Below are 25226 nucleotides of genomic sequence, written 5' to 3' on the forward strand. Positions count from 1 at the left end.
CTATTTCTGTGCCTCAGTTTCCTCCTCTGTCCCCTGTACATTTGTTGTGCAGATTAAAAAGATAATCCAGGTAAAGTGTTTAGCATGTGCTCAGTACATCTTAGTTATCTTAAAAAGAACTCTCCTTGAGTACATTCCAGAATTACAGGGCATGCCTCCTTCAACTCTATAAAATGGGAGCAACAAATATCCCCCCTCCCAGAGGGTGGGATGAGATGGGGATGAGAAAGATCTCGGCAGATGGCGACAACACCTTATAAAATGTTTCTCCAGCAACCACTTAATGAGCACCTACTGTGCACTGAGTCCTGGGGACCCCAGGGGACGATACAGTCCTTGCCCACATGACCTTACACTGGGTCCATTCTAATATTCAGTCGTACTAGAGTAAGTTCCAACTGTGCTGAAACGTATTTACTCGTATGTCTGTGAACCCCTAAGAGTAGGGATGGTGACAGAGCCCTAGAGGTCACCTACGCATCCCTCACACCGAACAGTGTCTGGCACATCAAACCTACTCGCAGATGGGTAAGTAGATGAGGCAAATTGAGGGGCTATTTCAGTTCAAAATCAAAGCCTCTTTCTTAACCTGACCTCCCCCTATCTGCTCACCACCCCTTCAGTCCCCTGTCAATTTTTTAGTGCCTGAAAGTTTCCCAGTATGTCCAGGACAAAAGCCTTCAGTGGCTTCCCACGATTCACCAAACCATCACCTTCTCCTGCTGGATTATAGACACCACGAGCCCAGGATGGGGCCTGCTCCAGTCCAGCTGAATCAACAGCAGTGCCAGGTGCTGAACCTGCTGGCCAGTGGGAGGTCTCCCAGGGCTGGGAAGGGTGTCCAGGCCAGGTGGCGGGCAGCATGGGGCAGGGCAAGCAGTAGGGGGGTGAGTGGTCAAGGGAGAAGCTGGCAGTCTGGACAAAGGGGCTGCGGGGTTACAAGGAGACTCTGAGATGAAGGCAGATTCGCAGCCTCCAGCAGGATGCTAAGCATGGGGAACTGAGACAGGTGGGCTCCTCAGGCTCTCAGATGGGCGTCCCTGAGCTGGGCAGCCCTGGCGGTGCCCACCCTCTAGATCAGCGCCGTCCAGCTGACCTTTCTGTAGTGATAGAAAGGTTTTGTACCTCCGCCATCCAATTATAGTGGCTACTGAGCACATGAAATGTCACAAAACCTGCATTGGGGTGGAGGGGGCAGGGTGGTCAAAATGCTGATTGGTCTGGGACAAGGGGTTTCCCAGAAAGAGGGCCTTCTGGTGCTAGAACAGGGAAGTCCCAGCTGGTCACCGACCTTGACTATGTCACTTTCCATGAGAAGCATTAGGTTGATTTCACAACCATCCACTGGGAACCTTGGGCCCCTCTGACTATGGCTTCAAGTCACCAGGCAAGCCAGGGCCACAAAGAAATAGCCTGGATTTGAAATCAGACTGAATCGAGTTTGAGATCCCAGCTCAACCACTGTCAGCAGGCACCAGTAACAGGTGCTCCATGGTACCTCAGTTGCTTGTCTGTAAATAGGGGCAGGAAGACTCCTTCCTGGGGCTGTCGTGGGGAGAACGATGAAATGCAAGTGCCTGCGCACAGTAAGTGCTCTAAACACTGGTTCCTGCCCCCTCACTGTTGCCACTATGAAAGGCCCAGAAGAAAAGCAAGTGACAACTTAGAATAAATGGAAGAACTCAAAATAACTCACTTAACTAAAAACCCTGCCCCCACCCCATCCCATGAAATTCGCAAGGGGGTAGGGGGGCTCTTCCCAAGACTGCGCCCCCAGAGTCTGGCCTCGCAGTGGGAGGGCTCCTCCCACAGTGCTCCTGCCCACTGAGCGAGAGTGCTAACAGGGGCTGCGTGCTGCTCTGGGCAGGTTCAGGGTGGACTCAGCAGCCCAGCAGGAGGCTGATGTGATGGGCAGATGGGAAGATGAGTCTGAGGCGGCTGCCAGAGTTCACCATTCTGGAGATTCAAGAAAGAGATAGCCGCTTCAGATGGTGAGCTCAAGGTCTCTGAAGCCTTGAGAAGAACATGCAAAAAAGCCCTGGGCAAAGAAGGAGGGGAACAGCCCGAGGACCAGCCAGGACACTACATCAAAGTGTCCTGGGCTGGTGCCCAGGGTCGGGCCAAGGGCGTCCTGGTGAGGGAGTCCACCAAAAGGCTAATAATGGTGGAGCTCTTCCCAACACCCTTCCTCCTGAGAGATGAAGGCTGAGGGGGCTGGGGCAGGGGAGCACCTGGCAGGTCATGTGAGCACAAGTCTGCTGGTTCAAGAAGAGGCTGAGATTGTTGCTGGGCATCAAGGAGAAGCTCCGGGGGGGGGGGGGGGTGGCAGGGTATGGCCAACCAGGGCAATGAGGGGGGCACACGCCAGCCCACACTGTGTGCCCACTAAACTCTGCACTCTGGGTCACCAGGAAGGGAGCCACATGAGCCCACACCTCCCTGCAACACCTTTTTTTTTTTTTTCTTCAATAAATATTTTTAGAGCAATTTCAAGTTTACAGAAAAATGGAAAGAGAACATGGAGAGTGTACCCCATGCACCATGCTCCACACCCCCTTTTTACACCAGTGTGGTGCATCTGTTCACTACTACGGAAATAATATCGATGCATTACTATAACCTAAGTTCACACTCTATTCTGGCTTTTACTGCACATTCCTTTTTGGTTCTAGGATCCCATCCAGGATACCCCACAACACTTAGTCGTCATATCACCTTAGGCTCGCTCCTCTGAGCTGTGACAGTTTCTTAGACTTTTCTTGTTCTTGATGGCCTGGACCGTTTTGAGCAGTTGCGGGTTAGGTGTTTTGCAGAATGGCCCTCAACAGAGATTGGACTGATGGTTTTCTCAGGATTAGATGGGGCCTGTAGTTTTTAGCAAGAAGGCCCCAGAGGTCCAGCACCCTTTTTCCTCACATCATAGCTGGGGCACACACCCTCACATGACTTGTCACCGCTGCTGATGACTGTGACCTACTGGCTGAGGGATGTCAGTCAGGTTTCTCCACAGTAACATTATTCCTTTCTTTCCCTTGTCCATACTGTGCTCCTTGGAAGGAAGTCACTAGAAGCTTCTTAAGGTACAGCCAATACTAATCCTACCTCTTTACCAAAGCAAATGGCTCCAAGCTGTTAACTGCGGGGGTGTGGGGTGGGGTGGCGGTATGTAAAGAGCTCAGCATCTGGAGGGAGGTAAATCAGGCTGCCAATCTGAGTCCGACCATGTCCCTGTGAGCAGGCGAGTGACCTCAGCATCCGACTTCTGCTTCGCACCCACCAGATGGAATCACAGGAACATGCTGCAGGGTGGTCACAGGGACCGGAAGGCTCACCTTCAGAGCACCTGGCACCCGAAGGGGTTAGAAAATGTGCTCCTGATTGCTGTGGCCGTGGGGGTGGCCGTGGGGGTACGATGACCTGAAGACCCGTAGGGGGCACAGAAGGGGGCTGGGAACCATTTCCTCCAGAAATGGCGAGCAGATGTCTTCCTCAGACATGGGTTCTCACCATAGAAAGCCTCTTCCCTCCTCTCCACCTGTCCTTCCCCAGGGGCCAGTCCCCCGCCAACTCTGGCCGACCCAGCCTGATGAAGCAGTGTGCCTCACTCACTGGAAACACACCATGGGAAAGGGCCTTTTGGCCTCAGCCTCTTCAAAACCAACCCCCTCTCCCTCCTCAACCAAAAACATTCTACAGATGAGGACACTCAGGCTTGGAACAAGGCATCACCAGGAAGTGGTGGAGCCAGGTTCATTGTGCCTGCCCCAACGACAGTCGCTCCTGAAGGGCCAGGTCATGACCTTGGCATAGACGACATGGGGTGCAGGGATCAGCTGTCAGCACATGTGCAGCTGGTCACACACCTGGGTGCCAACTGTGGGCCCTCCTGACCCTCACCAGCTACAAAGTCGGGTGGCCACACAAGTAGAGGTTTCTAACATGGCTGCCCTCAGCTCAAATCACAGCAAATGAGGGTCGGGCCAAGTCCACCTGCAGAAGGGGCTCAGTTTCCCTGCTGTTGATTCTCCTAGGAAGACAAAGGAGGATTCCAGCATGGGCCTGGGTCACAGTAGGTCCTCAGTGAACGGATGCTGATGGACTGAGGCAGTGAGTGAGCAGTTACACGCACATAATAACAAACACTGACAGAGCACCTGCTACGCCCAGGTGCCACACCCGGCATGCTGCACATATTCAGTCAGTCACGTCCTCACCCCAAGCCTGTAAAGCAGGTTATCATTCCCACAGTGGGGGCGCAGTGGAGCAGCAGTGGCATGTGACAGATATGGCCCTTCCTGGTTGCCGGGAGCCAGCTGTGCACATCTCTTCCCCATTCTGCATGCAGTGGTCTTGCTCTGGCCATGGTAGGAGTATTTACACTGTAGAAATTGGTATCACTATGGATCAAGGCCTCTCCCCACCCCCCTAAAAATGCACCACTCCCCAGAAAGCAGATGCACAGCATACCACTGACTCAGATCCAGGTCACCTGAATCCTCATTCACGTTCTCTACTACCTGGCCACACTGCTCTCCCTGAGTGTGTGCATGATGGGTGTGCACGCATATGCACATGTCTGTGATGCTCTGTGCTTTGGGACTCTCAGGCTTCAGGAGAAACCCACACTCCCACGCTGAGGGTTCAGGTCCTTATGGGATAATTTGCTCCAATAAGCGAAAGCATTAGACGGCACCTGGCCCAGATAGGGATGTGCCTCTGTAACCCACTGGCCTCCCTGGCAGGACTGATCCTGTCTAATTAGCTCCTGCAGGCTATGACTTCTGGAAAGAAAGTCAAACTGAAGACCAGAGATGCCAGGATCGCCTGGGCCCCAGTCAACGTCCTCTCCTCTGACAGCCAGGGCTCAAATGGTGGTCTGAAGAGAAGCAGGAAGGAGAGCATGAAAGGAGAGCATGGCCTCAGGGGCTCGTTATCTCTAGATTCAAATTCTGCCTCCACCACTCAACATGAGATGTCACTTGAGCCCCTTCACCATTCTGAGCCTCCGATTTCTCACCTGCAAAATGGAGCAATAAGCCATCTCACATAGGTTGTCCAGATTGAGAGGAAACGTGCAGGAAGCCTGGCACACAGTAGGTGCTCATGAGTGGCAGCTGCTAACATTCTCAGTGGACACAAGGTGACGGCAGGAGAGAGCAGAGAAGGTCACCCAAAGAGCAACCAATTCAGAGAGGGATTACAGACCCAGGAGGAAGAGGCCTCACAAAAGCGCTGCAGGCACCTCTGTTCCTTGGAAAATGCATTATCATATTTCAATCTTTGCCAGTTTTCCAGGCGAGAAATTGCATCATATTTTCTTTTTAGTGCACATCTCTTTGATCATGGAGAGGCTGTTATTTTCTCATAGTTATTGGCCACAGTACTTCTCCTTTTGTGCTTTGCACACACCCCCACCCCCCACCCGGAGGCAGTCAGTTTCTCATTGATTCATGCAAACCTTTTGCGTATTAAGGTTATTTAACTCTTTATTTGTCAAATATGCTGCAACTGCATTTTCTCAGCTCATCATTTGCCTTTCAAATCGGTTTATGGTAAGGCTGATTTGTCTGTTTTTCCATGCCCAAGGGTCACTTTTTTATGTAGCCAGATCCAGTTCCCCTTTCCTTTGTGGTTTCTTGAACAGAAAGAGCCAAGGTTCAGGGCTCGTGTCGGCCTGTGAGGTTGATCCCCACTAATGTCAAAGTTTCCACTATCCTCCCTTCTCCGCTGGCGAGCTGAGGGCTGTGTCTGGGCCTCCTCCCACCAGGCCTGCAGCCTGTGGGGTCATTGCCCTTTCCCCTGGAGCTCCTGCCTGGCATGGACAGAGAGTGACTCACCCCCGAGACATGGGGCCCTTGTTCTGGGCCCTAGCCCAGTTGAGACGGGAGACACACGGCCCACAGGTTGCAGGGTGTCACCGAGCAGCCCCTCACCTGCAGATGGGGACACAGCTCCCTTCTGATGTCCACACCTCCAGTGGGCAGAGGACAGGCATTGTGGCCAGAGCCCCAGGGAAGAGCAGGGCGGGGACAACAAGCTGGAAGTCAGAGGCAAAGTGATCGTGTCACGGTCCACAGCAAACACCAGGGGGCAAGCATAGAGGTTCCCTCGCTCTCCTTCACTTGCCCTGGAAGGCAAGTCCCTGGCATGTCTCTGGGCCTCAGTTGACACATCTGTAAAATGTCCTCTCCTAGTGACTTCCAGCCTTAAAAAAAAAAAAAAAAAAAAAATTTGAACCTGACACCAAACAACTCAGCATTCCTGAGTTGAGTACATTCAAGTTTTCTGGCCTCAATTCCACCCCAAAGAAAGCCTTGGACATGGAAATATGAGGAGGACCCTTTACCAGTCACTAACAAGTCAGTGCTCATGATGTGCCAAGGGCTGGGGATACAGCAGGGAACAAAACAGACGGAACTCCCTGCCTTCAGGCAGCTGACAGGGAAGCAATGAGTCAATAAAACCAACGAACTTAAACCGTGATCCAGTGTGACACAGGCTTCTCCTGGGCGACCTTCACACATACCCCCACAGCCTCATCCTTACGGAAGTGGAACCTGAGGCTCACAGAGGTGTTGTGAAGGGGTTTTCAGGGCAAGTCAGTCTGCCTTGCCTCCAACCGTGGGGCTGGAACTTCGGGGCAATAAGTAAATGCTCCCAGGGTCAGTTTTCTTGAGGCCCAAATATGCCTTACACAGATGCCACATGCAAGGATGAGGGGGTCCTGGCCTGCAGCATCAGTGCCTCCACCCCAGGCATGACACCCTTTGAGGTTAACGAGGACCCTCAAGGCCCTGTAGGCACAGCAAGAGCACCATGGCTGCTGCAGCACTTCCTCGGTGGGCTCTCACACCAGGCAGCAAAGATCTGAGAATGTAGCCTGGTGTTTCCCCAGTGAGCATCTACAGGACGGTTATGGCTGCAGGATCCTTCTCTCTGGGAGTGATAGGAGGGTTCAAGGTGTTACCTCCATACGTTCCTGTGCAATGATGGTACACAAGCCTGATGAACATTTGGGTATGAACACGTACACGGGACCATCACCCTGCACCCAGAAGGCTCCCTTGTGCCTCTTCCTGGTCAGTGTCCCCCAGAAATCACCATTCTTGTGACTTCCATTACTATAGGCCAGTTTTATCTGCCCCTGAACTTCATATAAATGGAATCGTGTAATATGTACTCCTCTGTGTCTGGCTTATTTTGCTCAACACCTTATCTGTATTTATCATTGTTCACTGCTGTATAGTATTCCATTGTGTGATTATGCTATGGTTTTGTTTATCCACTCCACTACTGATGGGTATTTGGGTCATTTTCAACTTCAGACTAATTACTAAGGCTGCTTTGAACATTCTTGTTCGTGTCTTTTGGTGGATAAAGCACTCAATTCTCTTGGGACTATCATTAAGAGCAGGATTGCTAAATCCTAGGAGAAACAGGAATGAATGCATTTGAGCCTTGCCAAGACCTGGTAGGCAAGCAGCATGAGCCTCGCTGTATAGAGGAGGAAACAGAAAGGTTAAGTAACATGCCCAGGGTGATACAGTTAAACGGCAGCAGAGCTGGGACCCAAAGCTAGCTCTGCGTGGCTCCAGTTCCACGCCTCCTCCCAGCCTCACACGGGTGGGCGCCTGGAGTGATAGCTACTGGGGAGAGAGAGGACAGGGGAGGATAATGCTCCTGAACTCCCTGGAAGAACAGTGAGGCCCCAATCTGTCCCCAGGAGGCTAGGAGACCAGGTATGGGGGCCTGGCAGGCTGAGCAAACAGACATGCATGAATGAGGCCTAAGTCCACTCAAACCCCAAGCACATAATTTCATCTGGAAGCAAACGCATCCAGCCGCCCCGGCGCGCCCTCCTTCTTGGGGAGAGGGCAGCCTCCCATCAGAAGCGCCTTTGTCTCCCCCAGAGTGTCTGAGACAGAGTGGCAGAAGCCTCGCTTGTCTAAACAAATGACAGTCAACGGTCCCCCACGTCTCCTGCTGCCCGATTTCAGCCTCAAAGGACCAACTATTTCTCTGCTGCTCTAGTTTCTCTCCCGAAGCCTCCTGCTGGCTGTAGAGTGCCTGGAGCTGGACACACTCGGGTCCCAGTCCTGATACCCAGAGGAGGGAACGAGGTGGCACATCCACCCGTGTGACATCTGTGTCCATTCACTGCGCGCCGGCCCCAACACAGGGCTGTGGGGAAAAACGGGCGAGGCCGGCACATCCTGACGGAGCACAAGGTCTCCAAGGGGGATCAACAGAACCGCAGGTACCTGTGTGCCGAACACTACCTTCCCACTGAGCATGAATCAGAGGCCACGAGGCAAGTGAACTCTTCCTGGGCGAGGGGCACAAGCTGTGCAGCTACTGTCACCGTCACTCCCCCCATGAATGTCCCTGCCCCCCACTGGCGGTGGGGTCACCATGGTTACCATAGGAAGCTGCGCACACATACTAGAACCCTGTCTGGTAACCACGGTGACTGGTCCAGCGGTCGGCATGTACCCTAAGCCTGGCCATATGGGGTGCTTTCTTGGGAACCTGGAGACGAGAGTGAGAAAGAGCAGAGTCTCCTTCCTTTCCAGTGTGGAGCCAGGCTTCCAGGCCCTGCCCCCATCGCCTTCCCACAGCTCCCCCCAGTTAGGCTGTTATGATCTGCATGTAGAACTGGGAAGGTTATCTGGAGGCAGTACACTTCGGTAGGTCTTGGAGGATGCATAGGAGTTTACACAGTAAAGACTAGGAAGAAATGTTCCTCTCCTCTGAGTAAGCCCAACGGTGCCCAGAAGAACCAACTTCCCTTTGGAAGATGGGCCATGAAGTCAAAGCCATCTCTCTATGCTCAGATGGGGCCCAGACTCTGGGCTGAAGTTCACGGTACTGCCCTGATGTTGGTCCCAGTAAGGACTTTCTACAGATGCCATGATTAACTGTTCCCTTTCCACCTGACTCCCAGAACTGAGCTCAAGAACGTCTTGAGCTCCCTCCTGGAACATTCAGGCCCTCACCAGGCACCCCGGAGCACCACTCTTCACTGAACCCACTCTGAAGGCCCCTGCTCTACCCCTGCTGTCCTGGAATTCCCAACCTGCAGCCAGGCACCCCAGCACACACGCACTAGTCGTTTCTCAGACACTCTCCTTCAGCACACTGTCATTTGTAAACTCGTTCTGCGTATATTTATCCATTAGCTCTTTCATGTTTTATTCATGCCTATGTGACATGCCTCCATTCATCAAATATTTATTGAGCACCTATTATGTGCTCAACTTGCTGATTCTTTCCCCAATACCCAATCCTAAAAGTGTGATCTGTAGTTCAGACATCAGAATTACCTGGGTTTGCTTGTTCAAAATACAGAGCAGCCCAGCCAACTGCCGCCACCACCCAGGAACCACCCTCCTGGAACAGATGTCCATGCAGCTATGTACACTTGGGTTCAAGAGGGGCTGGTTTCAGAGAACTTGCTCCTTCTTCTTGTTTTCATCATCGTGGCCCCCATCAGCCCTCAGAGGATGCCAACAAGGGGCTCAGAACCACAGTACGTAGAAATGAGATTCCTAACAGCATTGTGGTTTTACTTCTGCGAGAGCATTAAATACATAACTTGCACACACACAGATACACGCGTGCACTTTCAAATGGAGTCTCGAGGGATCTTCATAAACGCATCTTAGGAAAGTTCTCCCAAGGAAGGCAACTTACACAGGGGTGCAGAGGGCAACACGGACGAAGGCCCAGTGCAAACACATCTTTACTGGCAATCCCTCTTGGGCTGCCCGGCACCCTGGCCTGTGTAAGTGCTGCATTCTTTCCTCTCCTGGGAGATTTATTTAGCCCACCCTGACGGGGGCTCCTTCAGACCATATATCGATCTGTTCTAAAATTACAAAGAGAGGAGAGAAGGCCCAGCTCAGTGGCTGGCCTGTGGGGCCTGGGCTCAGTCCTACAGCCCTTCTGGGCTCTGCTCTCAGAGCCAGGCGGCAGCACTGGTCTCTAGTCCGTGCTCTGCAGTAGAGTCTGGCTCTTCAAGGAGCAGTACATGGCCAGACATCACCGACTCACAGCAGGAGCAAGGCCAAAGGCAGAAGGTTTTCTAGGTATCGATCTGTTTTCCAGGGCACCTCATCTCTGCACCAGGAAGTGCTGTAATGACAAGAGTTCAGAGTACGTGACCGGCGGTGGCTCCAGATGACATTGCTAATGAGGACACGGGACATGGCTAGCAGGAGCAACGTACTGCTTGTGCTCAGTGGGGCCTGAAGCACCTCATGCCATCCACACCAGCACCTCCTGTGTTTAAAGTATAGAAGATGGCCTGGAGTATTTTGTGAAAATCCAGACAGGAACGCAAAGAGGTGTGGGTAGGGTCTGAGAGCCTGCATCTCTAACTGGCTTGCGGGTGGGGCTGATGCTGCCAGCCTGTGGACTGAAAAGGGCTGCTCTACCAGGTAGAGGACGTTATTATTACCGATATTCCCATTTTAACAAAAAGGAAACTGCACTTAATAGAAATTTATAGGCTGCATGAGTCACAAAGGCAAAAGAGGCAGTGTTGGGATCTGAACTCAGGACCGTGAGTTCTAAGAGACAAGCTCATAACCAGTGAGCCAAGATGCCTCCCCAGCCAGTCTTCCAGGTTTTGCTATGTTCTCGCTATTTCTTTGTGTCCACCATGCCAGATGCCAGCCATCCCGGGTGCCAGCCAGGCTGTGGGAATTACAAAGTAAGCACAGCCCTCCCACCCCTGCCCTTAGACAATACATATCATGGTCTGGTGAGCTGGGGGGAGTCTTTGTGCAAAGAGCAAGATGCCCTTTTCTCTGGGTGGGTCAGTGCCCTGCTAGGGCACATATGATTCCAGCCCACTCAACGCATGGCTGGGACCAGGTCTGAAATTAAAACTGCACAACCCTCCACAGGAGGCCCCACTAGCCAGTGCTTCAGCTTGAGGCAATGGATCCCAGTGGTGAAGGGCAATGGCTATTTGGATTCAGAGAGCCCTAAGTTCAAATTCCACGTCTACTGCATTGTGGCTGTGTAACTTCCAGCAAGTGACTGTACCTCTCTGAGCCTGTTTCCATAATTGGGAAATGGGGAAATGCCTATTTCCCTCACAGACTTGTAAAAGTTATGACCTTGGAGCTCTTCGGTGCCAGGAGAGTCAGCCCTGGACAGATGAGTGAGCCATTCAGGGTGCTCAGAAGCCCAGCTAGAGTAGTCTGCCTGTGACAGGGGAGGGCAGGGGATCGCTGGGAAGGATGGGGCAGGCATCCTAGCAGCCTTGCTTTGCTACATGACCCACTCTTTCCGGCCAGAGCCCAGTGAGCATTGCTGAGGCCCAAGAGGCCTGCCAAGCATGGCCAACACCATAGATCAGTCCCTAATGAGTATGCTTGGGGGCGGGAGGGTCTGGGACCTCATGGATGGCTTCTGGGATAAGAGAAGTGCTAGTGAAACATTCCCTGTGAATAGCATCGAGGTCAAGAAGACCAGGGTTTGAATCCTGGTGCTTGAACCTTGAGCAGGGTGAGGGTGAGTCCTGCAGGTCACGCCCCTCTGTGAGCCCCACTGGCTCTCCTGGAAAATGGGGCCGGCATAGGGATTGCAGGAGGCCCACGTATGGCCTTCAGTCGGTGCCTGGTGCATATCACCTGCATAGTCACATGAGTTACCATTATCCTCAGCCCATAATGGCCTCTCCAGCCAACAATCATCCAGCTGCCCTCGGCTTTCCCACAATGCACCTGTACACCCAACCCTGTCCTCTGTACCTCCACGTTAGTGCCGAGTCCCCCCTACCTGTCATGGCCTTGCCCAGCGCCACCAAGTGGCGAAGTATCAGCCTCCTCTCCTGCCTGAACTGGCTCAGCAACTCCAGCAGGTGCCTGGTATACAATGCTCACCTCCCTCCAACAGCACTGCCCTACAGAACTTTCCATGATCCTTTAAGTGTTCACTATCTGCACTGGCTGGTGAGGACTTGGAAATGGCAACCATGCTGAGGAACTGAATTTTCAACTTTATTTCCTTTTAACTAATTTAAAATTTTAAAAGATTTTATTTATTTATTCACAAGAGACACAGAGAGAGAGAGAGACAGACAGACAGAGAGGCAGAGACACAGGCAGAGGGAGGAGAAGCAGGCTCCATGCAGCGAGCCCGACATGGGACTTGATCCCGGGACTCTGGGATCATGCCCCAAGCCAAAGGCAGACATTCAGCCACTGAGCCACTCAACCACTGAGCCATCCAGGTGTTCCTCGATTAATTTAAATTTAAATTTAAATGGCTACACACATGGCAAATGGCTGTTGGATTCGAGTTTTAGACTATTCTCCATCCAGCAGCGAAGTGATGCTTTTTAAAGCCAAAGTTGAATTGTGTCCCTCCTCTGCTCAAAACCCTCTAAAGACTCCCTTCTCACTCAGAAGAAAACCCAAAGCCCTGGCGATTGGCTGAAAGACACTCTGTGACCTGCTGCCCACCTCTGCCCTCTCTGGCCTTAGCTCTTGCTATCCTCCTTACTCTGTTCCAACCCTACTGGTTTCCTTGCAGCTGCTTGAATCTGCCAATCCTGCTCCTGCCACAGCACCTTTGCACATGCTGTACCCACCCACCGTGCGCGCGCGCGCACACACACACACACACACACACACACACACACACTTCCCCTAAATATCTTCATGGCTGATTCCCTTAACTAAAGGCTCTGTTCCAATATTTCCCCTGGCCCCAGGAAATGACATCCTGAGTCCTCTGTATGTCATCTTACCCTACCCTGTTTCTTCAGAATACTTGTGACTACCTAAAATATTATGTATTTGTTCACATATTTATTCTGTTTCCTTACCAGAATGTAGGATTCATGAAAACATAGAATTTGCCCATCACGCTCACTGCTGTATCTCCTGTGCCTAGCATATAGCAGGCCCTCAATGAAGACAAACAAAAGAACCATGAGCAAGATACACAGCAGGTGCTCAATAAACGACCACTGTTGCTATTGCACTAATAAATTGTCATCATTATTCCTTCTCCAAACCCAATCAGTCATGTTCAGGGCCAGGTGTGGTGTTCTCTTTGAATATAAAACAATAACACCCTCCCCCCTGCCCAGCATGCCCTGACTTGGGTACCAAGAAGCTGGAAACCCCACAGAGAAGGAAGTCCTGGAGGCAGCAGGGCAGCAGGCAGGACTCATGGGCCTGGTTGCCAGGTAACCCCACCCCATCACTCACAACCACCGGCTGCACAGGTTCTGCTGGGAGGGGCTGGGTGTTTATATGGCTGTCTTATCTGCTGGCCTGACCACCAGTGTTTCTGTCTTGCTTTCCTAAGGACAAAGGACGTGGGGGAAAATGCTGAAGGGGAACAGAGTCACAGTCTACAGTGGGCAAGGAGGGTGACCTCGGGTTCCTGAGGTCCTACTGTGTGCGGCCCACTTCCAACGTACTCTCAGCTGCTCTTACTGTTGTGTGGGTTTAGATGAGATAGTGCAGAACACAGGCACTTCCTGTGGTGCCCGCCATACTGAGAAGTGCTCAGCAAATACAAACTGCTGCTATGGTTATCATTTTTCCTCTTCTGGGACATGCTTATCACAATTTTCATGGCAACATGCCCGCATAGACCCACCCCCACCTCTGCAACCCCATTCTGTGTCTCTCTCTGCCCCTTGCTCACTCACACCCAGGGTTTCTGCACTGTGACACTGCTGACACGTGGGGCCAGATCACTCTTCATGGTGGAGGCTGCCCTGGGCATTGCACGGTGTTGAGAATCATCCCTGGACTCTCCCCGCAGCTGGTGGGAATGTAAAATAGTGCAGCCGCTATGGAAAACAGTATGGAGATCCCTCAAAAAGTTAAAAATAGAACCACCATATGATCCAGCCATCCTACTTCTGGGTATATACCCAAAGGAACTGCAAGATCTCAAAGAGCTATTTGCACATCTATGTTCATATAAGCATTATTCACAATAACCAAAAGGTAGAAGCAGCCCAAGCGTCCAGAGAGATGAATGGGTAAAAAAAACAGGGCATATACATGCAAGGCTAAGCGAAAGAAGCCAGTCTTAAAAATACAAACACTGTATGATTCCACACAGGTGAGATACCTGAAATAGTCAAGTTCGCAGCTATAGAAAGTAAATTAGGGGGCATGGGGGTGGGGAGCACTTCCCTCAGCAGGCAGGCTGGGCACCTCTGCCCCGTTCACCTGTCCCCTGCCCCCCCCCATGTAAGGATGGCTTCACCCCACCATCAGGTCCTAACTCAGAAGGAACATTGTGGGGAGAGAGGCAGGCTTTCCTTGATCACTCCCACCCAGACCAGACACTCATCCCTCCCCTTTTAAACTTATTTTCAAACTGTTTTAGGTTAATGAAAAAGTTGGAGAAATGGTAAAGGGACTTGTGGTGACTTCCGCTATACTCTCACCCATTGCCCTCATATTAACATCTTTATGACCGTGGACACTGGTCATAATCAGAGAGCAGCGCTGGCACTGACCTTGACGCTTCATTTGGACTTCACTGCTTCCCCCCAGAGCCCTCTTTCTAGCCCAGAATCCCAGCCAGGACCCCACATTACATGTGTCCTCATATTGCCCTAGCTCCCTCTGGTCTGGAACAGTGTCTCCCTTTCTTTTGTCCCTGAAGATCCTGACAGTTTTGAGGAGCACTGCTCCCGAGTTTTACAGAATGCCGGTCAACTTGGGTTTCTCCAGCGTGGCACCTCCTTTTGAAAAACAGAAACTAAAACTGTGATAAAATGTATGTAATATAAAATTCATGATCTTAACCATTTTTAAGCATATAGTGCAATAGCATGAAATGTTCCCACACTGATGCCAGCACCATCACCATCCGTCTCTGAAACCTTCTCACCCTCCCAAACTGAAACTCTGTCCTGTCACACACTAAGGCCCCACTCAACAGCCCCTGCCCCAGGGCAACCACTAATCACCCTTCAGTCTCCAGTAATGCAAATCACAACCACAAGGAGATGACACTTCACACCCATCAGGATGGCTACTGTCAGAACACCAGAAAATTAACAAGTGCTGAGCAAGTGTGGAGGAACTGGGACCTCGTGCATTGCTGGTGGAATGCAGGAGGCAGCCACTGTGGAAGACAGTTTGGTAGTTCCCCCCAAATCAAACACAGTTTGGTAGTTCCCCCCCAAATCAAACACAGTTTGGTAGTTCCCCCAGCAGCTCCACTCCTAGGTACATGGCCCAGAGAATCGACAGTGGGGACTCTAGTAGGTATCTGCATACCTATGTTCAGAGCAGCATTATGCATCATAGCAAGAAGGTAAAGCCCCCTCAGGGCCATGGACACATTCTAGAGCAGACACCCTCCTGCAATAACCATTAATGCCTGTCTCCCCACCCCACCCCTACCTTCTACACTCAGCTGCATCTGCCCTGCTCCCCGAGGAGGCTGGGCCCCAGTGGGGTCCAGCAAGTAGGATAGGCCCCTACTGGCACACTGAGGTGGCCTGTAGCCAGGTAAGGGGCCAGCTTCACTGCTGAGGCCCTGGTCTAGGTTTTATCAGAAGGCAGGGCCATGGCAAAGATGCCACAGCAGGACACTCCTAGCCCCTGGGCAGCTCCTGCCTCCCTGAAAGGGCCGTGGCCCAGTGACTGGCAGCACTAGGCCAGATCCACAATTTCCTGACCCTCTAGATGGCCCTGGGCACTACTTACACCGTCTGGCGGCTTGAGCAAAACCAGAGTGGGGGGGAGGGGCAGCGGGTGGGGGGCTCTTGGAGCAAGAGCAGGGAAAGCATGAGAGCTCTGACAGGCAGCCCTTCCTCCCCAACTTACACACACCCTAATGTAACAGCAACAACATCTATTGAGATATCTGTAGCATCCTGCTAAAAGCCGTCCTCACTGGGCACCCCCAGTGCACCAGGCACAGGGCTAAGTAAGCAGGTGATGAGGTTTTGTTCAGACTTTGAAACAAACCGTGAGATCGGTGTTATAGTGATTCCCCATTCTATAGCACTGGAAACAGAAGCTTGGACAAGAGATGGGACTTGCCCAAGGTCAGAGGGTGACAGCATGGCCAGTGTGACTCCAGAACCTGTGTTCTGACCCCAACAAGATGCCTCCCCCAGCTGGAGGCATCGGGAGCTAAGGGAGCCCATCAGCATGATTTCCAGCTCATCCTGGGTGTGTGAGTCTCAGGGAAACAAAGATAAAGGCAGAGAAGATGGTGATTCTATCTGGCAGCGACTGTATTCAAGCTGTATGAGAAATAATTGACAGCCACGAAGAAGTTCCTATTTAGTGAGCACTTACTGCATGACAAGGCTGGTAGGCATTACTACTGATCCATTTTAGAGACGAGGAAGCTGAGATCCAGGGAGAAAAATCACTTGTTCCGGCATCAGGACAGGGGACAGTCCCAGGAGCAATACTGGTATCGAGGGGTTTCACTCCCTCTAGAATGCACGATCACGGATGGATTAAGGGAAGGGGGGTTCTGGACCCTGCAGGACAAGAGTGGAGGGTCTGCAAGGTGGAGACGGCTCCTCTAAGGCCATGGGGCTGGAGGGAAGGGCCAGGAAGACAGTCCTTCTTTCCACACTGACCCACATCAAAACTACCTCCTGGATTTCATTTCTTGCCTCTTAAGTTTTGAGTTTCTTCCCTACCACCAGTTTTATTTATTCATCCATGGAAAGTTCCAGCCGAGGTCCAACATGTGTCCCAGGGAGGCAACACAGTTCCGCTGCACATGCACCAGAATCAAGGGCCAGGTGCACATTCCAGCTCTGTCACTTGGAAGCTGTGTGACCTTGAGTCAGGGGCTTCAGCGCCCTGAGAGTCAGTCTCAGCAATGTAGGGTGGCAGGTATGGCATTCCCTGCCAGGGTTGCTGGGCTCCTTGCACTAAATTGTGGCTAAGGGCGTGCCTAGAGCCACAGCAGGCATATGGAGCTATGGAGGCAGCTGGGAGGAATCTGAACCCAGGGACAAACAGAGGAAGAAGCTGCATGCTCCCAGCAGGGGGCAGGAAAGATGAAACACACCTGCCCAGGTAACACACCTGACAAGCTGCACAAAGCACAGAAGGGCCCCCACCCCCCACCCCCACCCCAGGGTCCTGTTCCCAGCTGGGTGCCCTCTCCACCCACCTCCTGTCTGGCAACCTGGGGCCAGCAGGGTTGTGCTCAGATCTGCCTGGGGGAGGCCTGGCAGTGATGTGAACAAGTCTGCAGGGTCCCCATGTCAATGTGTACATCCGCTGGGGTGTAGTTCTGTACCCTAGAGCTAAATCAGGAAGGAGACAAATGTTCCCCTTGGAAGCCCAGGGGAGCCCTGATTTCTCCAGAGCCACAGCGACCACTCTGGAGAAAAAGGAACTGGGGGAACTTTTTCCTGCATAGCTCCAACACATTTCCCCTCCCTGGATGATGCCTGCTGCTTATTATAACTATGACAACATTGGAAATATTTCTTGTGGATTTCTGCAAGAAAGGAAATGACAGGCTTTCTTCTCCTCCTGGCTTTTCACCCGATGCTGCCGACCTGAGGTGAGGCCCTTTGGTGTGGGGTGGTCCCCTGGGGCTATGAATGGAGGGGTGAGGCACCAGGGCAAGAGAAGGTGTCCCTCCTGATGCAGGAGTGAGCTAAGGAGGGCTTGCCAGAGGCTATGGATGGGGCTAGGCCTCCCTGGGTGCTTCCAGCCCAGTGCCACCTGCTGCCAGGGGCTCAATCTGCTGTGGATTTAGGGGAAAGACAAATGTATTTTTAGACTGCGATCGTTTCTTGAGTGCCCACTAGGTGCTAGCAGGCACTGCACTAAGTGCTCTATGCCCTGGTTGGGTCCTCATGGAGTCTTGCCAGGGCTTACGATTACTTTCATTCTACAGACAAGCACCGAAGGTCCACAGAAGAATAAAGTGGCCTGACCAGAGTTACTCAACCAGTAAAGTGGCTATAGGAGGGACACTTGCTGATGCTGGTAAATGAAGAAAATGAAAGAAGTATGGCATCTATCCTGAGTCAGGAAGTAGGAATTTGAATGGAAGGTCTGAGATAAATTAGATTACATAGGGATATTTGCCAACTTGGGATTTGCAGACCTCTCAATGCCTGGACGTGGCATCCTGGAAGTGTGCTGGGGAGGCTTCTGCAGCTGCATTGAAGCTCAACAGGAAAGAGCTGCAGTTGATCAATACTGTCTGCCCCGCACACAGTTGTGGAAAGTAGTGAAACAGCACAGTGATTGTCCCTAGGGTACTGGACATGCACCTGGTGCAGGAGATTTCCCTTCCATTAAATGAGCTCAGATACAGAATAACAGGTAGAAATACCTTTTGGGAAAAAAGGGTATTTTCTCTGATGTCAAACTACACACCTAGAATTTGTTAACTCAGGCAAAATTCAACTCTTACAGCAAAGGCAGGTTCCATTCAATGTACACTTACTCGGCACCATTACGTCCTAGGGTCTCTGCCCTCACTGAGCTTAGTGAGGAAGACAAACATTAACTTACTTACTCACTACAGTTGCTCTAAATCCCTGTTAAGGATCTGATTCTGACATGGAAACTTATCCTTTCTGCTCATAGCCCATTGGAAAAACTTGTCTATTGGGTCCTGCTCCCAGAGGGTACTGGAACACCGAGGAATGGGGGCATGAGAAAGGACGGTGATTCAGGTAGACTGCAGCCCAAGGAGCTGAGGGTGCCCCCCCTGGCAGCAATCTATCTTTGTTAATTAGAAGCTCATGCCTCATTCTTTGATTTTCTTTCCACCCCAAAGAGGAATCCTGGCCATGCCATCTACTGCTTTTGGCAAGGGGCAAGGACACAGGAAAGAGAAGACACAATGGCATCTCCAGGGCTGAGAGGGGAGGTGTGCTGGAAGCTGGTGGAGCGTGCCTGGCCTTTATCTCAAGGCTGTTCTTGAGGTCCTGCCCTCCCCTTGGCCTGAGCAACCTCACTCACCACCGTGATGGGGTGGCACAGCATGTCACAGTTACCTTCCCTGTTCCAGGATGGCACAGCACTGGCAGCAGAGTTTGTTTGGAATAGATGTTCCTCATCAGAGGAGTCTTAAACAATCTCCCTTTCTGGTCGGGGTAGGAGGAAGGCATCTCTGAGGCCAGCGCTTCCCCCAGTGCAAACAGCTGAACCCAGCCTGCCCGCCTGCCTTTCAACTTTGTTGCCTTTGCAAATATGGTCCTGGGCCCTATGTCCCACATCCCTGCAGCCAAGTCCAGTTGGCCTCCTGGAGGCTTGGCCTGCTCCAGGGCCACAGACCAGGGCAGGAAGGGAGCTGAACCCTCCCATCTTCCAGAAAAGCAGGGGGCAGAGGGGTCTGAGAACAAGACAGGGTGAACAAAAATGAGGAGTGACTTCCAGAAATGGAAGCTCAGGCCCTGGGCGCTTAGAGCAAGTGACCAAGGAACCCATCTCTATATCCCTACTCCCACTTCACTTCCCTTACTCTTTCTTCAGACCATTGCTGACAAGTCACTTCCTGCCCACACACCCCCTCAAAGGAGGTGGCTGCGGTGCCTGATAAAATTTGCCTGCCGTGGAAACTCCCCTTGATGCCAGGTCCCCCTCTGGAATGGACTGGAAACTCCGTGAGGGCAAGGACTTGGTCATCCCCAGCCCCAGCCCAACATCTGGCAAATGGGGGCGTAGGGTGGGGATGGGGGTGGGGACTTGTTTCCTCCTACTAGGCCTGGCCCACTGTGGTCAACAGAACAATGGCCCCCAAAGATGCCCACAATCCAAATCCCCAGAACGTGTGAATATGGGCCTGCTAGGGCACATGGGCCACTTGCAGGTGGGATTACATGAAGGCCCCTGAGATGGGGGATGAGCCTGGGTTATGCCACGGGCCCCACATCTTCACAATGTCCTTGTGAGAAGGAGACAGTAGGGGCAGGGGCAGAGATGTGATGGCAGGAGCACAGGCTGGGCGGTGTCCCCATGAGCCAAGGGACTCAGGCAGCCAGTGGAAGCTGGGAAGGACTGGCCACCCTGGATCTTCCAGAAGGATCACAGCTCTGTTGATGCCCTGGTTTTAGCCCAGGGGACCCATTTTGGACTTCTGATCTCTGGAGCCATAAGATGATACATCCGTGTGGCTTTTAAGCCACAAGGTTTGTGGGAATTGGTCATAGCAGCCACAGGAAGCTGCAGAGCACCCATGGGACCTCTGGCCAGTGACGATCAGCCCTACTGAACCTACATCTGTGATATGGCAGACATTACTAATAGCCACTGGGACCTGGTTTCCTCCTACTTCCCAGCATGTGAAAGATGAAGATCCTGCCTCCCTGAAGCCAAGCCATGGTGACATGACGGGTTTGGGTGGAACAAACATGGTGAAACAAACAAACAAACATGACTCATGTCACTTCCGAGGTTAAAGGACAGCACTGCTGGTGGTGAGCGCCCCAGAGAATCCAGAGGCTGCGTGTGGGGGTGACTGCATCAGCGGCCGGGAGCACCTCCACCTGGGCCCCTGTGCACTGCCTGTGTGGAGCAGGTCCCTGAGGACCCTCCATGGACATGTCTACAGAGTTGGGAGAAGCCATCCTACACCCATGGGACTGGAAGGCTGGGGATAACACATGCCATCTCGGTAAGGCAGGTGGGGACTGGTCCTTGGAAGCAGCAGCTGCCACTCACATACCTGGTGGAACCGGCCACTTGAGGGGTCTCGGCTGCCTCTGGAAGCAGATGCCACCTTGCCCAGAGACCCCTACGCTATCCCCAGGGTCCCCTCCACAGCTTCCATCTTGGACAAGGGGAAGTCCACCTTCGTCCCTGGTGACCATGAAGTGAAACCACTTCTTCCAGACGGGGGGGGGGGGGGGGGGGGGGGGGGGAGGCAGTTTCTGCATGTCCTACACATGTCCCAAGTGTGTCTTTGCAGTGTACACCCACAGCCACCTTCCCAGCACACCCAATGCAACGTGGTCCTTTGTGCTTCTGTCCTTAGGACCCTCAAATGTCTTCTTTCTCTGCCTCTTTGCCAGGCCCTCTACCATGACTCTGGCTGGGATTCTAGGATGTCAATGGATATTTTCAGAGGTTTACTGTCCCATTTGTCACTTGCTAATTAGTTAAGAATGACTAATCAGAAAGCGGTGGTAAGGCAAGGAAAATATTCCCATTTTCTTCGCTTTTGGTTGTCCGTAGTTATGGAGAACCCTCTGGATCTATTTGATGGAGCTGGACAGCAGGTGGGGCAGGCAGCGTGTACAAAATGGGGTTAGGATGGTCTTTGTCCTCTCCTGGGCACATATGGACAACGCTGCAGGCTGTTGCCAGGGGTAAGGGCAGCAGCTTCACGTGAAGAATGGTAGTGTGGGTACGCCTGGGTGGCTCAGTGGTTGAGCGTCTGCTTTCAGCTCAGGGCATGATCCCAGGGTCCAGGGATCAAATCCCACATCGGGCTACCTGCGAGAAGCCTGCTTCTCCCTCTGCCTATGTCTCTGCCTCTCTCTGTGTGTCACATGAATAAATAAAATCTTAAAAAAAAAAAAAAAAAAAAAAGAATGACAGTGTGGTGGTTATCAGTGGGCAAAGCCAGGATCTCTGACCTCAGCCTTCCAGTAATTTCTCACTCTGACCAGGCAAGCTATGGAAGCACCAACCTCCCCACTGAATTCAGGCCTCCCCTGGCACCAGTGGCCACAGGACTGGGCCACACCAAGAGCATAGCTGATGGGACAAGACTCATCTATGCAGTTCTGCCCAATGCTGCCAAAGTCCCTGCTGTTCTCCTGAGCCTCCGGTGGGCAAGGCCATGCCTTCCCAACCTGGGGGGACATGCCATCTGCTGCCTGACCTCTCCCAGCTGGGCCCCCAGCCACATGCACACGTGTCACCTGTGATCCTCACTGCACCTTCTCAAAGTTGCTTTCACTCTCCCCTTTCACAGAGAAGAACGCTGAAACTCTGAGAGCGAGCATCACTAGCCGTGGCTCACACAAGTAACTGGCAGAGCTGTGTGTCCAGCCCAGCTGTGTATCCACCGTGTGTGAGAATAAGGGGAGAAGGGGATGGGTCAACAGGGGCATGGGCCAGGCACCTGGAGTTGATTCCCTCCACCCTACAACCACGGCACGGGTGGGTCATACCACACACGTGCAACACATACAGACAAGCACACACATGGAAATACACACATGGGTGCACAGAGCTCACACTGGCACGTGTTAAATCCAAGTATACACACACAGTTTCTCAACACGGAGGGGAAGAGGACACGCAGTGACCCATGAGGGAGCCCCTCAGCACCCGGTGCCCCACTAGGGCACAGGCCCTGCTCCAGGCTTGCTGGCCCAGACTGCCAGGTTTAGCAAAGGCCAGTCCCTGCCACCTCTGCCCTTTGGGGATGATTTCATCACTGATGGTGGTTTCCAAAGACAGTAAACAAACAAGGAGGCCTCGGGCCTTCCTCTCAGGGCTGCTGCCCCAATACCCCCACCACACACACATGCACAGATGCATGTGTGCCCATTACACAAAACCCAGCCTTGCAAGGAAGAGAGGGAGAAATCCACTCAGGTAAAATCTCGCAGCGGTCCTCTACGCACTCCTGACCTTGTGGGGCAGCACAAGTCGGAGGGAAGAAGAGCAGGTATGAAATCAGTGGCCCCACGTCAGCAAGGCTGGCATCTTCCAGGGTAAAGTTCTGGCCGTCCAATGATTTCCCAGCCTGGCCAGGTTAATCATTGCCTGTGAAGCACAAATGACTCCCTCTACCCTCAAGCTGGCCCCCTGGTGCTATTGTAGGTCAAGCTAGTCAGGGAGCAGCTGGGGATTGGACCCTGCCCTCTCGACCCTGTGTTGCCAGCATGGAGGGTCTGGTTTATTGACTGAATAAGCCAGTGCTGTGGATCACTGAGATTATCAGAAAAGTCCTCTTCACTGACCACCTACTGTGCGCCTGGCCTTGAGCTGTGCTCCCTCTACCCAGACCAACAGTAAAATGAAGTCAATGGCCGAGTGCCCAAGCCCAAGCAGACAGACTTGGGTTCAAATCCCGGTGTCAACAGTTTAGCTCTGAGGGCAGCTGGCTCCGTCTATAGAGCAAATGGGCTGCTATGGGAATGAAGAGAACAATGCATGGCAAACAGGGGTTTGCAACCATAGGCATTTGTCCAGAAACACTGCCAGGCATCATGCTGGGGGTGGATGCTACTAGCATCTAGTAGGTGGAGGCCAAGGGTGCTGCTCACACCCTACCATGAACAGGATAGCCCCCAAGAGGGGAAGAACCACTTCGTGTGTCAGCAGGGCCTCTGGTGAGAGATCCCGGCTTAAAGCCCTCCATAAAAACCAGCGGCTATTAGTACCTTGAAATTGTCCCAGTAGCCCTACAGCATGACATTATTGTCACCAGACTGCAGAGAAGGAAACTGGACCAGTGGCTGTGACTTGCTTTGGTGACAGGAGAGAGCAGAGCCCCTTGGCTACCCGACTGCACTTGGGTTCCCTCCGCCTGCAGCACCTAGCACCAGGCAGGACCAATCCCAGGCCTGGGGTACTGCCTCCCCGTAGAGACATCCCATCTATCCTAGCTGCCCCAGGGTCACAGCCTCTGCCTCGCCTTTTTTCTGCATCCCAGCAGGGGAGGAGGGGCTACTTCTGATGTTGTTTTCTTGGGCACCAAGTGGACAGACACCCTGGTTTCTGGAGCCTGCAGACAGCTCAAAGCAGACACTTCCTTCCCCTTCCTCTCCCTTTCTCCACCTGCTACCCTCAGCTTCTGCCTGGCAGGGCAGTCTGTCTCAGAGGCCCAATGTGTCCCTCTAAGCAAGATGTCCACCCTGGCCCTGAGAACCAGACCCTACTCCAAGGGTCTGGCTGACCTTGTTGTGGGACCCTCTGCTCACATGCCCAGGAAGGGGGTCAGTCTCCTGAGGTGAGCCTGTGTGGCCTAGTCTCTTCCACCTTCAGCTGGCCCTGAGGCCAAGTCAATACAGAGGGTATCTACAATCAGATACACTAAGATCCTTCTGTGTCTCCAACCTCCTCCTGATGGCCAGGCCTGCACACAGGCTTCCCCCTCCCTGGGACACCCTGCCCCTCCTCCTTTGCCCTGTACCCTCTTCACATGACTTAGACTTCACTGAAACATCCCTCCCTCCAGGCCAGGCTTGGCTCAAACGCCCTGCTTCTGTGTGTCCCCATCTCTGCACCTGTCACTCTGTCTGGTAATGGAACACATGTTGCTCTGTGTCCAGTGCGGTAAGATCTGGAACTCTGAGGGCAGAGAGCCTTTCTGAGCGCCTCACCTTTGCAGCAGAGTCTCGAGCCTGCACTGTGCAATACAACACTCTTTGATGCTGGAAGCAGTCTGTATCTATGCTGGCCAGTATGGGAGCTGCTACCCACGTGTGGCCATGGTGTATTTGAAACCTGACGAATTGAATTTTAAATTTTGTTCGCTTTTAATTAAATTTGAATAGCCCTCTGTGGCTAGTGACTACCATACTGAGCAGCACTGGCCTGGAACATTGCCCGGTGCATAGTAGGTGCTCAACACCTACTGGCTGAACGAATGCGTGATGTTCATTATCCTACTGTATTACCCCATATTACAATCATCTGGCATCAATCTTCTCCAGTAGGCTGAGACCTTTGTGAGGGCAGGATACAGGTAGACTTTGCCCGTCACTGTATCTCCAATGTTTGACATGCTTCCTGGGATACAGACCCTCAATAAACATTAATTAAATAAATGAACATATGCATGAACGAATGGCCTGCAGCTCGGAGCCTCTTTCCCCTCGCCACCAAGCCTACAGAACTGATGAAAGGGAAAATGTGCACTGAGCTGGCTTCGGAATGGATTTCCAGCCCAGTTCATCCTCACTAAAGTGACCACCTGCCTTCTGCATCCTGGGCTCTGTCTCACCTGGTGCTGCCAGCAAGGGAGGCTCCTCCTTTCTCGAGTGTCTGTCCCTCTCCCCCCTAATGCCAGGGAAGAAGCAGGGCAAGTCAGCTTACTCTAGCCTCAGAGGAAAAGACTAGGGCTCCTCATTCCCCTGGGTCTGCTATTTCCCGACTCCCTGCTCAGGCAGCAGGGTCCCCTCAGGAGGTTTCAGAAAAATTAGAACTCCTAGGAATGAGGATGAATGTGAGATTCTATTATCAATCACTGCCTTTCATCCCCAACTGGTGACGGTGATGCTCGGCAACTCTCTCATTCACAGCAAGCATCATCTGTGCCTCCCCGCC

General features: G+C 52.5%; 1 protein-coding gene across 4 annotated transcripts in view; it reads right to left on the minus strand.

Moving 5' to 3' along the window:
- Positions 1 to 25226, minus strand: part of CMIP (c-Maf inducing protein) — a 231320-nt gene that overhangs the window by 119024 nt on the left and 87070 nt on the right. The window contains exon 1 of one of the 4 annotated variants that reach the window (XM_038538203.1): positions 8262 to 8309. The exons of the other annotated variants lie outside the window; for them this stretch is intronic. Coding sequence (XP_038394131.1) covers positions 8262 to 8294 — 33 coding nt within the window. The 5' untranslated portion in view covers positions 8295 to 8309. Of the gene's footprint in view, positions 1 to 8261; positions 8310 to 25226 lie in introns of those variants that run through there. 4 annotated transcript variants of the gene reach the window in all.

Source organism: Canis lupus, chromosome 5 (genome assembly GCF_011100685.1).
Source record: "Canis lupus familiaris isolate Mischka breed German Shepherd chromosome 5, alternate assembly UU_Cfam_GSD_1.0, whole genome shotgun sequence".
In the NCBI taxonomy this organism is placed as follows: domain Eukaryota; kingdom Metazoa; phylum Chordata; class Mammalia; order Carnivora; family Canidae; genus Canis; species Canis lupus.